General features: G+C 38.9%; 1 protein-coding gene across 2 annotated transcripts in view; it reads left to right on the top strand.

Moving 5' to 3' along the window:
* Window positions 1-18,129, top strand: part of VPS8 (VPS8 subunit of CORVET complex) — a 251,664-nt gene that overhangs the window by 122,321 nt on the left and 111,214 nt on the right. For both annotated transcript variants that reach the window (XM_007971871.3, XM_073023385.1), the window contains exons 34-35: window positions 1,319-1,408; window positions 6,058-6,104. In XM_007971871.3, the coding sequence (XP_007970062.3) occupies window positions 1,319-1,408; window positions 6,058-6,104 (137 nt within the window). The remainder of the gene's footprint in view (window positions 1-1,318; window positions 1,409-6,057; window positions 6,105-18,129) is intronic.

The raw sequence follows: 18,129 nt of genomic DNA, 5'->3' as shown, positions 1-18,129 counted from the left end.
TAAATAGTTACTAGAACTTACCAGTGAGGCTATTTGAGCCTACAGTTTTTCATATGGGAAGTTTTTACTCATTCAGTTATTTTAATAGTTAAAAATCAAATCAGGGGCAGACACGGTGACTCATGCCTGTAATCCCAGCACTTTGGGAGGCCAAGGCAGGATGATCTGTTGAGCCCAGGACTTCCAGATCAGCCTGGGCAACATAGCCAGACCCCGTCTCTACCCAAAAAAAAAAAAAAAAAACACACACATCAGGCTATTTCTTCTCAAGTCGGTTTATTAAATTGTACTTTTAAGGAATTTATTTTGTTTAAATTTCCAAATACTTGGCATAAATTCATTCATCATAGCTTATTTTTGAATGTCTACAGATGAGTAACAGTGTCTCCTTTGTAATATTTAGTTATACCTTCTCTCTTATTAGGAGTATTGCATTAAAGTTATATAAACTATAGTTATTTGTGGCAGCTAATTATTACGAATCTACAAGTACTACCTAACACGATAATTACGAGATACATTGTGAATGTTGTAGTCATAGTAGCTTGTCTGAGTTTTATTTAATAATACAGTATTTTGGTCTACATTTGGTCTTTGTGTTTTAGCCGTGTATCATGGTTGTGTTTGATCACAGTGTCCCCACAGAGAAGGTAAATTGGAAAGGTAGAGTATTAGGTGACAGAAACCAAGTAAGAAGAGAGTTTTAAAAAGAAAAGGATAGCCAGTAGTGTCCAGGAAAGTCCAAGGGGAGGTCAAATTAAAAGTCTTATATTTGACAAATAGATTTTATTAACAATGTTTGATTAAAAGTGGTCAACATTTTACTTTCATGTAAAATTTAAGACCTGAAGTTTATTTCTTAAAATGCTTGCAGTTTCTAAATCCACTGGGCACCAGAAGTAAAGTTTTAAAATTCTTAGCCAGATAAATTACAACTATACTTTCTCATTTCTTCACGTTATTACTTTAAGCTCCAGGGTGAAATGCATTGACAGGGAACTTGGGAAGCTTTTGTTCCTTCTGTTTCTCCTGCAGATATCATGGCTGAAATCCAGAATTCTACAGTGCTTTCATTTTCTAAGAGTTCTGAATTACCTTTCTTTAAATTAAATTTTGATTTTTTTTTTTTTTACATGACACATTTCTAATTTTGCTCATTTGCAAAGTGCCCTTTAAATTGAGGCCCTATATCAAGGTCTGCTGAAATGCAGTATGGAAGCTTGCAACTATATTGAGGTAGGTAATCATGCCTCACATCTGTGGATATGCTGGTTAAATGAGCAATTAAAGATGGCTTTGTCTTTTCCTTTAACTCCAGGAACTTGTGTCCCTGAAGCCCTGTAAAGCTGCGGAGCTGGTTGCCACCCACTTTTCTGGACATATTGAAACGGTCATTAAAAAACTTCAGGTACATATTGCAAATATATATTGGGGAAAAATATCTAGTAGAGAGACAATTATTAAATCTTCACCTAAGAAGTTTTGATTATAGTGATTTCTTCAGTTGATATTTATTAGCAATTTCTGTTAGGTTGGTGCAAAAGTGATTGTGGTTTTTGCCATTTCTTTAATGGCACAAACCTAATACCGTGTGTGTGTGTGTGTGTGTGTGTGAGCACTTGTGTGATGATCTCTTAGTTTGGAAATGAGGGAGTTGATCTTTGTGCATAACAAATATGAGCTTCAGAGAAGCATTTCTGGAATTATAATGTACTTATTCTAGAAATCCTAATCCACAGATCCTCTCTTCCCCCATTTTCTTTTGCTGTAGGATCCACAACCCTGTTTTCTTTTTTCTTTTTCTTTTTTTTTGATATGGAGTCTCACTCTGTTGCCCAGGCTGGAGTGCAGTGGCGCGATCTCCACTCACTGCAAGCTCCACCTCCTGAGCTTGGAGAATGGGTTCACGCCATTCTCCTGCCTCAGCCTCCTGAGTAGCTGGGACTACAGGCACCTGCCACCATGCCTGGCTAATTTTTAAAAATATTTTTAGTATATTTAAATATATGTATAAAATATATTTATATTTATATATTTATATTTTATATATTTATTTTTTAATATTTTATAATTTTTTATATTTTTAGAGACACAATTTCACCATATTAGCCAGGATAGTCTCGATCTCCTGACCTCGTGATCCACCTGCCTCGGCCTTCCAAAGTGCTGGGATTACAGGCATGAGCCACCACTCCTGGCCCACAACACTGTTTTCTTTGAGATTCATATTTATTCAAAACTTTGTCATCCTGAAATCGTGCTGTTTAGAATTTTTCTTGGAAAATCTTAACTAGAATGCAGCTATATGCGTGGTAAATATTGAGAAGCTCAGTTAGAAGTACTATTGAATGCACTATTTAAGGTATTCCACTTACCACTTACCATGGCAGTGCTGATGTTGAGTTTGCTCCCTGTCATTGTAGCCACAAGTGATAGAGGCAGGGAATAGGACAATGACAGGGACTTGAAGCACCACCCAAAGTCCTCAAGTGACATTAATAGTGGTTGGGAATAGCTGTGCAAGCAGGAAATCAGAGCAGTGAGTAGGAGGTAGCTGGCTTGAGAGACAAAAACATGGAATTCATTCATTCAGACACTTAGTGCAGCCCCACTCTCTAGCAGTGTGCTAGGCCCTAGGGACAGAAATAAGAATACAACCTTTTCTTAAATTTTCCCTCTGGAACAGAGAAGCACTTGCATAATTACAGTCCAGTGTTGAAAGAGCTACACTAGAGATATGTGAAAAGTGCTGTAGGAACAAGAGAAGAAGAGTGTGATGGATTGCAAGAAAGACAAGAATGCCAAAAGATCCCTAACCTGGTCTTGAATGCCTAATGTCAGATTTCCAATCAGAGACTTGGGCAGGGGTTTCTCGATAAAAAGGTTCTGGATATAAAAAGCCTCGAAGGCATGAAGCAGCCTGCATGTTCGGAGAACAGTCAGGTCTGTGTGAAGCATGATGTCGTGGGGGTGATGGTGGAAGTGGCATTAGATTAGGCTATTAGTGATAGGCTGGAGGGGAGGAGCTAAACTAGAGGGGTGGCAAAATACAGCTTGGAGACAAATGCGGAATGGTTTCATATGTGATGCTATGAAATTTAAACTGTCTTCTGTGTACTGAGAATTACTGGGGGTGTGTGTGTGTGTGTGTGTGTGTGACACATTTTGGCTCTGTTGCCCAGGCTGGAGTGCAGTGGTATCATCTCGGCTCACTGCTACCTCTGCCTCCTGGGTTCAAGCAATTCTCCTGCCTCAGTCCCTGAGTAGCTGGGATTACAGGCGCCTGCCACCACGCCTGGCTAGTTTTTGTATTTTAGTAGAGACGGGGTTTCACCATGTTGGCCAGGCTGGTCTTGAACTCCTGACCTCCGGTGACCCACCTGCCTCAGCCTCCCAAAGTGCTGGGATTACAGGCGTGAGCCACCGTGCCCGGCGAATTACTGAAGTTTTTTAAAGCTAAAGAGCAGTATCATTAGATCCATTTTACAGAAAATTAACTTTGTATAGCAGTGGGGAGAATGGACTGGAAAGGAGAGCGAATGGAGGAGAGAGAAGGTCTAGGCAAAAGATGGAGAGGACTAGCACTAAGTCAGTGGCGGTTGGAGAGGACAGATTTAGGACATTTTTGTAAAGTAAAATGTATAGGATCTGGAAATTAGTTGAATGTGGTGGGAGGAGTTAAAAACGACTCCCAGGTATCAGGCTTGTTTGTCCAGCATGATAATGATGAGGTCCATTAACTCAAGAAAAAGACTCATCCATTAATTCAATAATTACTCCTGTAATTATTGAATTACAGGAGTAATGCTCTGGGCCAAAAATATTAAGTACTGAGGATACAAAAGCATGTAAGTGTGATCCTGCTCTCTAGAAAGAAGACAAATAAGCCAAGACAATTACAGACTAGTTTGATCGGAATGCTAATGGAGCCCAGGATTCTAAAGTAGTACACGGAAGGACATGAAATCCAGTCTACTGAGGGAGGGTAGGAGGAGGTTTCTACCAAAATTACTCTCAACCTCCAGAGCTTCTCTCCCCTTTAAGAGTCAGCACTTCTGGTAAATTTTGCCTGTGGTGGGGGCTGTGTTGTCATTGTCCTTTAAGATTTAAAATGATCACTTGTGGCCGGGCGCGGTGGCTCAAGCCTGTAATCACAGCACTTTGGGAGGCCGAGACGGGTGGATCACGAGGTCAGGAGATCAAGACCATCCTGGCTAACACGGTGAAACCCCGTCTCTACTTAAAAAAAAAAAAAAAAAAAAAATACAAGAACTAGCCAGGCGAGGTGGTGGGCGCCTGTAGTCCCAGCTACTCGGGAGGCTGAGGCAGGAGAATGGCGTAAACCTGGGAGGCAGAGCTTGCAGTGAGCTGAGATCTGGCCACTGCACTCCAGCCTGGGCAACCGAGTGAGACTCTGTCTCAAAAAAAAAAAAAAAAAAAAAAATCACTTGTAGGGTTTTCTTTTCTTTTCTTTTCTTTTTTTTTTGTAGTCTCTAAGAATATTGAGAGACAGACCCAGTAGATAAATATAATGTCATTCATCAGACAAATATATAGAAGTAAAGTACAGGCCAGACACAGTGGCTCACACCTATAATTCTAGCACTTTGCAAGACCCAGGCGGGCATATCGCTTGAGCTTAGAAGCTCAAGACCAGCCTGGGAAACACGGTGAAACCCCATCTCTACAAAAAAAATCCAGAAAATTAGCTGGATGTGGTGGTGTGTGCCTTTCATCCCAGCTATATGGGAGGCTGAATTGGGATGATCACCTGAACCCAGGAGGTTGAGGCTGCAGTGAACTGTGATCATGCCACTGCACTCTGGCCTGGGTGACAGAGTGAGACCCTGTCTCAAAAAAAAAAAAAGCTGAAGTATGATGGATAATAAAAAGCTTTCTATTTGTGGTCTGTTTGTAGAGTCTTAGACAATTCTTTTAAAGAAATGAAGTATTTACTTTATTGCCTAGCTTTATAAATTCTGCAAGAATCCCATATAGATCTTACAAAGTATGTTTACTTTTGATTGACAAGAAATATGCCTCTAACCAATTGTTTTCAGAATTCTTAAAATGAAAAATATGCCAGAATGTTAAGTTATAACCAAGAAGAAAGTCATGTAAAATAACACAAAGTGATAGTGAAGAAATAGAAAATCAAAGACTGATACAAATAAATATGTTTTTTAAATCATATTTTTATATTAATCTTTTTCATCCTTAGGAGTCTCCCATTTTTTACAGATGAAGTGTGAATGTGTCAAAAAATACAAAACAAAAAAAACTAAACAATAACAATTTTTGCATAGATTTCCCAAGAATTTAGAAATATTCATATTTTTGTAGTATTTGAAGGTTTATCTCTTTTAACCCTCACTACTACCCTGTGTGGAAGGCAGAGAAGATATTGCTGTCCTCTTTTTTTTTTTCACATAAGGAACTTGAATTGCTCGGAGGATAAGTAACTTACAGGAAGTCACATTGTGAGCAAGTGGCAAGAACAGAACCCAGATTTTATGGCGTATTGATTGCTAACATGTTGCAGTTTGATTGGCATCTCTTCTGTAGTTGTTTATATTGTTCATGAGCTTTTTTGGTGGTGGTTGTTGACTTGGACCTCAAACTCCCACCTTCCCTCGATGAGCTATCTCACAGCAACCCATTGCCACAGGAGGACCAGGTTAAGGCCAGGTGAAACTGATCAGTGCAGCGAGAGCTCAGCATCCACAGAGCAGTTCCAAGCACCTGCCACTCCGGGGGTCCTTGTGCTGGGAACAGTTCGGCGATTTGTCTCAGTAGAGGTCTTTTTTGGATGATAATAGGGTGTTTGTGTTCCGTTTACACTGAGAAGTGAATGTGCGACAGTGATTAGAATTATTGAGAAGATATAAAGAACCTCCAAATGATTCTTTAGAATTTCTTAGATACGTATTGAGGGCTTTATGGAAGTACTCAGATATCTGTGCATAAAGGGATAGGTTAAAGTAGTTCTTTACTATGGAAGAATTTGAAAAATTTGTTTTAATATTTAATTGTAATTTTTATTGTTTTTCTATTCAGAACCAGGTTTTGCTTTTCAAATTTTTGAGGAGTCTTCTTGACCCAAGGTATGTTGATAAACTTTAGTCTTTCATTTTTTATATATATATATATGAGAAACAAAAGGAAATAAATTGAGATTAAGTTACCAGCCCATAGTATCTAAATAGTACAATTATCTCTTAATTTTTTAATATTAGTAGGAGCAACTGTTACACAGATAATGTGAAAATAGAAGATATGAACAATAGATTGTATCTTGAGATAATACTTTTCTTTCCATTTGAACATGAACATATATGGTGAGTTCTCATGGGTGTAAATAAAATAATGAAGCCGTGCCATGAGGACATGTTTCAGAAGAGTTAGCTTCCCCCTCCTGCCCTTGTTTCACTCTTGCTTACTCCTAACTTCATGTGGGAGATTGATGGTGCCTGTACTTTCCAAAGTTAACACTTGGTTCCCAGCCTACCTCTAAATGTATTAGCTTTTAAACTCTGACTTAATATGTTTAGTTTTAAACAACTTCCTGATGGTGTGGGAAGGAAAGTTGAAATGTGTCTTTTCACTGCTACTCTGATGCTTATATCAAATAAAAGCAAACTCAAGGAGATGATGAAATTAATTAATAATGGATTTGTAGGCAGAGCAGTTCTGCATATGAGGTTTTAAAGTTTTGCTGTAACTACATAGAGTACATTGGGAGTTGAGGACAGTAATATTTAATATCCTCTAAGATAGTTACTCTTGACCAGTAGTGTGCATCAGAATCACCTACGAAGCTTTTAAAAATTCAGATGCCTTGGCCCAACCCACGGAATCACTGGGAGCTGGAATATTTTGATGCACACCTAGAGTTAAGCATGGTTTACATGTATTTTTCCAAGATGACATAGTTCATATCAGAATGCAAACTTTAGGTTTCATTATAATGTATGCTGGCCATTAAAAACAACTATTTACTTACTTTAGCAGTTGTAATATCAGTTTTGGTTATTTCTGTGTTCTGTGCTGTTTTAAAATACCAAAATACCAGTAATTTTGTTGATTGTAAAATTTTTTTGAAAGCTCAACCATTTGAATCTTGAATAGGCTGTGGTACATTTAAATTTAGTCAAACAAATGTGTATGTGTAGATGTTTACTAAAAGCAGACTGATTACAACCCCCCCCCCACTTGTGTTCAACACCTTTTATTTTATTTTATTTTATTTTATTTTATTTTATTTTATTATTTTTTAAATTTATTTATTATTATTATACTTTAAGTTGTAGGGTACATGTGCACAACATGCAGGTTTGTTACATATGTATACTTGTGCCATGTTGGTGTGCTGCACCCATCAACTCGTCATTTACATCAGGTATAACTCCCAATGCAATCCCTCCCCCTTCCCCCCTCCCCATGATAGGCCCGGTGTGTGATGTTCCCCTTCCCGAGTCCAAGTGATCTCATTGTTCAGTTCCCACCTATGAGTGAGAACATGTGGTGTTTGGTTTTCTGTTCTTGTGATAGTTTGCTAAGAATGATGGTTTCCAGCTGCATCCATGTCCCAACACCTTTTCAAAGTATCTGTGTTTTAATTCTCTGTCCTCAGATTATTACTGAGGCTAGACATCCTTTTTTAAAAAAAATTCCTATTAATCATGTGTATTTCCCTCAGAGTCAGTTTGGGCCCTTTTCTACTCCCAGAATTAACTGATGGAAAGATTTTAGAATTGGAGCTGGGAGTGGAAGGGAAGGAAGGAACGTGGGAAGAGGTAGGGAGAGCTGGGAAGGGGAGACATGAAAGTAGGGCAGAGCACGGAGCTCAGGGGAGGAGAAAGGAAACGCCAGTCCCACTTCTTAGTCCTTTCTCTAGAGACTGAGAGCCTGTCCACCTCTTTTTCTGTGGCACAGTTCCCTCTTTTCCTCCCCCATACTTTTCCCTGTGTTAGATCCATTCGCTGCTCTGCCCTTAGGTTAATTTATTTTAATCAAGTCCTTTTCCTCTGCCATCCTACCTGGAGAGACTCAAGCAGGAAGGACAGGGGAAGGTCAGGTTTGAACTTGGCATTTTCTCAAATGAAGCGTGGAAAGTGATAGTGACCAAATATTTTTTTTTTTATTAAAGAAAAAAAAAAACTGGGCCAGGCACGGTGGCTCAAGCCTGTAATCCCAGCACTTTGGGAGGCCGAGACGGGCGGATCATGAGGTCAGGAGATTGAGACCATCCTGGCTAACACAGTGAAACCCCGTCTCTACTAAAAAATACAAAAAACTAGCCAGGCGAGGTGGCGGGCGCCTGTAGTCCCAACTACTCGGAAGGCTGAGGCAGGAGAATGGCATAAACCCTGGAGGCGGAGCTTGCAGTGAGCTGAGATCTGGCCACTGCACTCCAGCCTGGGCGACAGAGCGAGACTCTGTCTCAAAAAAAAAAAAAACAAAAAACTGTATTAGGTAATGTAAATATCTGTGTCAAAGATCTAGTGTTCTGCTTTGAGAATCCCAGTTCTTAAATTCATCATATTTTATACTCTTTATGTCTTATATAGGCAGCAGGCATTGATGTAGATTATGCTCTAAACTTTTTGAATTTGAAGTTTGGCATTTCAATCATTTTTTAATAAAAAGCAAATACAAATAATATACCTGCTTTGGTATTGCAGTCACTATTTAAAATAAATAGTACAAAAAAAAGACATATCACAAGTATCAAAGGTGGACAGTCTTGCTCCATTGTTACCTATATCTAGATTTGAAAGATGTTAGTTAGGTAAGACCCTTTACGAGTGCTGTGAAAGTTGTTTTGTTCACCAGTAAACCGCAAATTATTTTACTGAGAAACAGGTATATTTTATTTCCCTAAGCTAACCGTAACCAGGATAATTACCTCTCACACATTATTCCTTTCCTGTCATATCAATTCAGGCACATGGTCTTTTCTTACCAACCTTGAAAAGAGGCAGTGTGCTCACAGGCCTTCCTTTCCCCTTCCCCAAAAAGTGACATGACCAGGAATGATCTCACTCTCACAGCCAAATTTCTAGCTTTACTTTTGCCTACCAGAAATTAAGAGCCTTGAAGTAACCAGCTTACCTTAGCTCTGCCTTTAAAAAGAGCTCACTTTTGTATTGATCTGCCTCCAAAATATCAAAGACCGAGTGTTCTGCTTTGAGAGTCCCAATTCTTGGATTCATCATATTTTATCCTCTTACTTTATGTCTTCCATAGGAGGCAGACATTGATTTAGATTATGCTCTCAACTTATTTTTGAATTTGATGTTTGGCATTTCAATCATTTTTATCTAAAGAACATTTTAAATGATGGTATCTCAAGCTAACCCATACAAGCCTCTTTAACCCACAATGTAAATAAACATATAATACTAGTAACATATTGAGTTCTGGATTGAGGGAGAGAAAGTAGGTTAAGAAGGTTGAGTGCCGAGGGAGTAAGGAAAAAAGAAGAAGTTCTCCCTTTCTTGCTTTGAGAGCGGTTCTTAAACAAAGTTTTGATTTGTATAAAGTTTGTTTTTGGTATCCTTTGAACCCTACCTCCACCCCATTCTTTTCCCTTCTTTCCAGGGGTACGGGGTACACACACTTCTTCAAGCTCTTTGCATTATAAGCACACTCAAGTATAGAGTGTTCTTTATAGATGTAAAAAATCCAAATTACCTTCCTCCATTTCCCCATCAAAACTGTTTTCTAGTTGCTTTGTCAATTTCTGTATTGTATGGCCCCTTTTACAATGAGGAATATATAAATAACATGAATATAATGAAGCATATAAAAGATGGGGAAAAAACTCAACACCTTTTCCTAATACAGTTGACCTCAAGGGTAAGAAGAAAGCAGAGTGCACGGATTGGTTTATATTAGTCTCTGATTGACTAACTTCTCATTACATTTTAGCCTGTTTTTTAGTGACTGTGCTTGTTAACTAACCTAAAGGATTAGACTCTTTTCAGGTACTGGGAAAACTGAGGGAGTACGGAATATGGATATAGGGTCAAAACAACATCAAGAATAGGTAGACTGGCCCCGGCTAACAGTTTACCTGACAGCCAAACGTGAATTATTTTTGCCTTTGTTTCTTCTCTTTTTGTTCTTTTTAAGCAATAGATATTTTTAACCTCCAGTTTTTTTCCCCCATGAAACTCCTAAAGCAGCATTATGAAAGAAAACAGTTACTATGGGATGAGGACTGCTGGTGTGTATGTATCATCTCAGAGTGTTGCTTTTTTTGCTCTTGCCCCCAACACCTGAGTTAATAGGATTCTTATTCTTGTATGTATAGTTTATGCATATTTAATTTAACATTTACATGTATGGCCAGGCATGCTAGCTCATGCCTGTAATCCCAGCACTTTGGGAGGCCGAGGCAGGCGGATCACCTGAGGTCAGGAGTTCAAGACCCACCTGGCCAACATGGTGAAACTCCATCTCTACTAAAAATACACACACATGCACACACACACAAACATTTACGTGTATCAGGTTGTTTTTTGAGGGGGTAGCTTTTATTTTGTCAACAGCATTATTAAAAGAATAGGTCATCCAGTTGAATTCATGTGTATATTTCTCTGTCTTTACCCAGTGTCTTTATGTTATCTTTGTTATGTAAATAGTTTCCTCAGTCGAATTAATTGACCTGCAAGGATATTGGTGGCATCTGTACATAGAAAGATTAGATAGTTTTAGGGGGAGAGGGGGTTAATCCTCCAGAAGCAAATTACTTGCCAACAGCTTGGGAGAGAGGATTTGCATCCTCTTCCAATTATTTCTTTTGGGACAGCTGCTACATAAAGCTCCACTCTACCCCCACCCCCTGGGTGCATTCCTGCTGGCCATGAATTCTCACAGGAGTTCTCCTGATGTGCTTACACCCAGCTGCAGGTTCCTTATGCAGTGGGGGTTGCTTAAAGGATAATACAAAAGGACATGTGTTTTTTGTGAGGCCGTGAGCTGCATAAGGAATAAAGAGAATGTGCAAGTATATTTATATTCCGAATATTTTCCTCAGTATGATTTTCCTGGTAATGTTGACTTAGCCTTTGTTAACAATGTTCTGAAGGCCTCTGAAACATATAGCATGATTTTCCTGAAGGAAAAAAAACACGTGTCACATTGTATCTGAAAGTCTTTAATCAAAGTAAAATAAAAATTGAACATTGTTAAGAAAATGAGTAACTTTGCCCAGGAGCAAAATATAGATTATGAAAATGGTTATGCGTTGGATTTTAGCTGAATCTGTCAGTGTTTCTGTGGATATTTTTGAAGGGACATTTTAAGATATTGACACTCAGTATTGAAATAGTGTATTTCAAGGTTAAAATACAAAATTAGAAGATTATGTATATTAGAAGATTATATATGTTCATGAACTTTGACATGTTAAAAAAAAAATACCTACTTCAGTGAGTGCCTACAGTGGCCAAGGTGATTGTTAATTTGGCCTGGCTTACCCCTGGATCTTATATCTTTGGTTAGTATTTTGCCAGCAACTCAAATTCAGCCTTTTAAATTGTAACACATCATCACCTCCTAATCACCAGTCAGCTCCTCTCTCTCTTTCTCTCTCTCTCTATATATATATGTTTATTGTATATATATGTTTATTACATATATATATTTCTTTATTCCTTTAATCTGTACTTACCTATAATGAAATTATTTATACTCACTTTTTCCAACCTAAACCTCTTCTCTTTTATTTTCTCTCTTAACAATTAATATCATAAACTCGTTTATTTTATGTAGCAATTTCCTGAGTGAGTACAGCATACCAAGCACTTGACAGGCATGGGAGATAAAACGATAAATAAGACAGGGCCCTGCCTTCAGAGAATTTACATTCTAATGGAGGAAGATAGGCCAAAACAGGTAATTAGGTATAAGTATCTTAAATAAAATCCTGAGAGTGATGATCAAGTTTTCAGTTTCTTTTATCCATTCCCAGTCTACCTTGTCACCACACCACACAGAAACAGTTACCAAAATCTGTAAACTCTACCTCTTCTCTATCTCTTATGTGATTTTTTCTCTCGTCTTTACCCCCACTGCGCTAGTTTAGGCACTCAGCATCCCTCCTCTGGTTTCTTTTGCTGGTTTCCCAACTGTAATCTCCCAACAGTTTCTTCCTGCTACACAGAAAAACCAATTCCCTGACACCATAATATTATAATAGAGAAAGAGATTAATTAACACAGATAGCCACATGGGAGGGCTTGTGTAATAACTTATTACTTAAGTCAGTTTCCTGGAGAACTCAGAGGCTAGGGCTTTTATGGATAATTTGGTGGGCAAGGAGCTAGGGAATGGGCACTGCTGACTGGTTGGAGATGAAATCATTGTAGTATGGAAAATGGTCCTTATGTGTTGAGTCTGCCTCTTGGTGGGGGCCACAGGACCGCTTTAGTCATGAGTTCCAGGTCTGGTTAGAGACAGAAGATGGCCAGAATGCAAAAGTCTGAAAACATCTCCAAAGACCAATTTTAGGTTCTACAATAGTGGTGTTATCTATAGGAGCAGTTGGGGAAGTCACAAATCTTATGATATCTGGCCATATGACGCTTTGAGCAGCAAGGGATTATAGAAAGGCAAGCTAGGTTACAACGGCTGGCTATCATTTAGCTACACCTATATTTTAGCAGAATTCAGGCTCTTCCGATAATCCCAATCTTGTAGTCTTTCATTTGTCTTACAAAGGTGGTTTTGGTCCCTGAGCAAGGAGGGGGTTAGTTTTAGGGGGACTGTTATCATCCTTGCTTCAAAGTTAAACTGTAAACTAAATTCCACTCATGGTTAGCTTGGCCTGTGCCCAGGAATGAGCGAGGACAGCCAGCCTATGAGGCTTGTCACAAGACAGAGTCAGCCATGCTAGATTTCTCTTACCATCATCATCTTTGCGGTGGCACTTTCATAACCAGCCTGGCTTCGTTTTCCCTTTTTGAACAGGCAGATAATGATAATGTTCTCTGCCACTTTCTTAAAGCTTTTTCAGTTCCCATTACCTAAGGTGAAATCCAGTTTTCCTTGTATACAGGGCCCTTCTTGGTACAAAAGGATTCAGGCCCACCTGGCCAGCAGCATTTTCTTCCATCTTCCCATATCTGTTCTCTTCTCTATTCCTGAGCAGTGCTGAACTATTTGTTCATATTTTCATTCTTCCCTTCACATACCTGTTCCTCCCTCTTCATCCACATTGTTTTCTTGAGAGCAGTTTACTTATATGTAGTAAGAGCTGCAAAGTCATTTTAGGGAAAAAAACATTTTATTTTTTCCTTTTTGGGTTCTTAGTTTACACACTCTACTGAAAACAAAACTCAGATTAACGAAAGAAAAACAAATAGAAGCTTACTAATGTGTGATGTACCCATCTTGTGGGACAGACCTCAGTTCAAAAGTATCTCTCTCAAGGCAGTGACTTAGGGGCTTTGCTTAAACAGTATTTTAACAAAAAGCCTTAAATCTTACATAGTGACAAGACAGGAAAGAGCAGTTCCAGCCTAGTAAAAGGTGGAAACGTGTGGAGAGAGAGTAAAATTTGTTCCCAGATTCCGCTGGTATCTGCTGGTGCCTTCTCTGGGCCAATAAGCAAGTGCTGTCTCCAGTAAAGAATGTGTGTCCTGCCATCAGGCAGGTAGAGGTGGGGGCAGAGGGTTCCCCTGCATTTTCATTGTCTTTAACAATCCTCAGTATTTCTGGGAGATGTATTTTGATTGTTCGGTGCCCCCTTTGAAACTTTACTTTCAGAAAGTTTCACATATTAAAAGCCAGATGGGTAGCTCTGGAGAGATTTAGGTTAGAGGTTTTGACATAAGAGTTTGGCAGAAGAGAGAAAATCATAGATTAAAACAAATGGAAAGGAACAAATTTGGGTACATTGTCCCATATCTTATTGAAACAGTTTTTTAGTCCTGAGAATTACTCTGTTCAGTTGATCAGTTGTATCTTATTTCAGGAGGTGATGTTATGGGCAGGTTTGTTTTGTTTTGTTTTTAATCAAAATTAACTCTGTGGTATAGACAAACATATTTAGCAAGAGGCATGTCTGTGGAAGCAAAACAAACACAAAGGTTAATGTTTGGAGCAGTCTATTAGCCAGTTTAATTCTGGAGCAGTCAGTTGAGAAGATTTTTATATTTGTTTTCAAAATATCTACAGTTGGAGTAAAAGTAAACTGGTAATTCTGACAGATTTTTCTGGATTGTTGTTTGCGTCAAAGTTTCAATGAACTTTTTTTCATAAATAAGTTGTATGATTTCTTTGAAGTTTATATCAAGTTGTATAACTTTAGCTTACAAGGCTTCAGGGAAAGCACACTTTAAACTTTTAATGATTTCAAGTCAGAAAGGTAGGAGAAAAATTAGAAACGTTAGTCTGGGAGTCATAGTCAGATATTGGAGGAAACTAAAAATTCAGGATTTAGTCCGGGTCATAAAAAAACTCAAAAACAGTAGACAGGTCTAGAATCTAATAACAGATGTGCTATAGTTTTCTTCTGAAACATAAGTTTTTTCTTTATAATTACTGCCATTCTTATTTACAGTAATTACACTAATTTAATTATAAAAACCAGTTTTAGCCTTATTGTACTTGGCCTGATCATTTGCATAAAGTGCAACAAGAATAGTGATTGACTATATAGGCTCTTTTTTTTTTTAAATCTGCTTTGTTGGAATTTATTATAAGAAACCTTAGATTATACCTTTAAAAGGTTCTGCAGGCCAGGAATTCAAGACCAGCCCAGGTAACATAGTGAGACCCTGTATCTAAAAAAAAAATAAAAATGAAAAATTAGCCAGGCATAGTAGTCACACCTGTAATCCCAGCTATTCAGGAGGCTGAGGCAGAAGGATTGCTTGAGCTAAAGAGTTTGAAGTTAACAGTGAGCTGTGATTGCACCACTGCTATTGCACTATAGCCTGGATGACAGAGGGAGACCCCGTCTCCAAAAAACAAAAAGGCCTCTTCAGGGTAGGAAGTTAAGCCATGGACTTTACCAATAGTAAATCAGTGGCCAGCATGGTAATCAGATTTTACCTGTAGTGCTTGGGTGAATTCATTTTTGCTTGGAGTCCCCAGAATATTCTGAGGTTCCTAGGCCTGTCAGAAGGTGACATTCTTTACTTACTGCAAGGCTGGGAACCATGTAGACACGGCACCAGGCCAGTTCTTCTAAGGGCTTTAATGGCCCCTTCAAGTTAACCTTAGTTTCTTAAAGTAGTCTGAAAATACGACATCCCAGCCTGTATAGAATTAGAATGATTCAAATAACATTTATACCTGATGTGGTTATAGAGCTAAATTATTCTTTCTGTCACTGAAATCATTAGGCTTTTTTTCTGTCAGCTTATAAAGTTCATTTTTCCTTCCTATGTAGGAGAACAACATATACTTTCTTCTCATGACTATCGGAGAAATAACACATTTTATTAAAATTTGAAAGATTAGGCTGGGTGAGGTGGCTCACACCTGTAATCTCAGCACTTTAGGAGGCTGAAATGGGCAGATTGCTTGAGCCGAGGAGTTCAGGACCAGTCTGGGCAACACAGTGAAACCCTATCTCTACAAGAATTAGCAGGGTGTGGTGGTGCACATGTGTAGTCCCAGCTACTTGGGGGGCTGAGGTGAGAGAATTGCTTAAGCCGGGGAGGTCGAGGCTGCAGTGAGCCATGATCATGCCACTGCACTCCAGCCTGGTCAACAGTGAGATTCTGTCTAAAAATAAAAAAAAGATTTGAAAAATTACATTTTGGCATTTAATTATTAGTCAAACCAGGAAAGTGGAAAGTGACCAAATCCCCTCAAGCCAACTATCTTAGATCTGCTGTTTCATTAATTTGATGTTTCAGAATCTTTGCTATCAGGCAAATGATGAGCTTGCCTGCTTTGTTCTGTGCCTCTTAAAAGTTTACCATGGATTGTGGCTCCTCCTATACATGGAAATACTGTTAGCTCTGGGGATCGTGGCGGTCATGATGGGGAGCAAAGAAATCAAGGATGCACTGGATTTCTTTCTTGCCAGAGGAAAGTTTCTGTCTCAGTCAATGCTTGTCAAGTTTGTAGAGACCATTGTGTTTGTATATTACAATTTCATACAGATTTTATGGATATTGTCGTTGCTACCTGTAATAATCACATTTAATGTATTTTTCAGGCAGATTGAAACATTTACTTATGTTTTGCTTAGTTGGCACAGGATTACATTTGGCATTTTTAACTCAGAATGTGTATGGAAAACTAAAAGTTCAGCTTAGAGGCCTTGTGATTTGAATGACAACTATAGGGAAAATAGGTTTTTTTAAACTGTTGTTTATTGCTGCTGCTGCTGCTGTTGTTTTTTAATTGAGACAGAGTGTCTCACTCTGTTGCCCAGGCTAGAGTGCAGTGGTGTGATTTCAGCTCACTGCAACCCCCACCTCCCGGGTTCAAGTGATTCTTCTCTCTTTGCCTCCCGAGTAACTGAGATTACAGGTACGCACCACCATGCCTGACTAATTTTTTGTGTTTTTAGTAGAGATGGGGTTTCACCATGTTGCCCAGGCTGGTTTCAAACTCCTGGCCTTAAGTAATCCACCCTCCTCAGCCTCCCAAAGTGCTGGGATTATAGGCATGAGCGACCATGCCCAGCAGTGTTTTTTTTTTTTTTACTCTAGCTTGTTGTGGGTGATATATTTGCATTCTCAGTCTAAAAGGTGCTGGATAGTCCAAAGGGGGCCACCACATCTAAGGACTGGACATATGGGATTGAGCAGAGAATTTAAGCAGACAGGATTTAGGCTAAGCCAAAGTGAACCTAAATTGTAAAAACAATATATGAAGGAGATTGTGAAATCCTCTTCCTTAGAGAAATGGAAGATTAATCTAGACTGGCCTATTTAGATACAGTTTTTAGAGTGAGGGGGTGGGACTAGGCTAGCCTTTAAAAAAATTCCAACACAATGTTTATTTTCTTTAGCAAATATTAGGAAGTCAAAATTTGAATTTTATATATTTTTTAATTTTTATTTTACTTTAAGTTCTGGGATACATGTGCAGAACGTGCAGGTTTGTTACATAGTATACATGTGCCATGGTGGTTTGCTGAACCTATTGACCCATCCTCTAAGTTCCCTCCCCTCGCCCCCCACCCTCCAACCGGCCCTGGTGTGTGTTCTTCCCCTCCCTGTGTCCATGTGTTCTCATCATTCAACTCCCTCTTATGAATGAGAACATCCGGTGTTTGGTTTTCTGTTCCTGTGTTAGTTTGCTGAGGATAATGGCTTCCAGTTTCATCCATGACCCTGCAAAGGACACGATCTCATTCCTTTTTATGGCTGCATAGTATTCCATGGTATATATGTACCACATTTTCTTTATCCACTCTATCATTGATGGGCATTTGGGTTGGTTCCATGACTTTGCTATTGTAAATAGTGCTGCAGTAAACATACATGTGCCTATGTCTTTATAGTAGAGTGATTCATATTCCTTTGGGTATATATCCTGTAATGGAATTGCTGGGTCAAATGGTATTTCTGGTTCTAGCTCCTTGAGGAATTGCCATACTGTCTTCCACAATGGTTGAACTAATTTACAGAATTTGAATTTTAGAATAATTTTAATGTGGGCTAGACATGTTGGCTCACACCTGTAATCCCAGCACTTTAGGAGGCTGAGGCAGGTGGATCACTCAAGCCCAAGAGTTCAAGACCAGCCTGGGCAACATGGTGAGACCCCATCTCTACAAAAAAAATCAAAAATGTGCCAGGCATAGTGCCCCATGCCTATAGTCACAGCTACTCAGGAGGCTGAGGTGGGAAGATCACTGGAGCCCAGGAGGCGGAGATTTCAGTGAGTTGAAATTACACCACTTCACTCCAGCCTGGACGACAGAGTGAGACTGTCTTAAAAAAAAAGTGTTTGATGTATGTTCTTCAAAACTGATAGATATTTTTAGTCTTCCCTAGAAATAGTTCAGTTTACAGAGTTATAATTTGAAATGATTTTCACAATCTGAATAAGAGTGGATATGTTCTCCAACCTGAATTCTGTAGTAGGCAGGGTTTGTATGTGTGTTTCACAAGGCACATACATGCTTTCTTCTAAAACTGACAAAGCAGT

The sequence above is a fragment of the Chlorocebus sabaeus genome, chromosome 15 (genome assembly GCF_047675955.1).
Source record: "Chlorocebus sabaeus isolate Y175 chromosome 15, mChlSab1.0.hap1, whole genome shotgun sequence".
NCBI classification, from domain to species: domain Eukaryota; kingdom Metazoa; phylum Chordata; class Mammalia; order Primates; family Cercopithecidae; genus Chlorocebus; species Chlorocebus sabaeus.
Note: the sequence above shows the minus strand (reverse complement) of the source record. Positions and strands in the feature narration are given on the sequence as shown.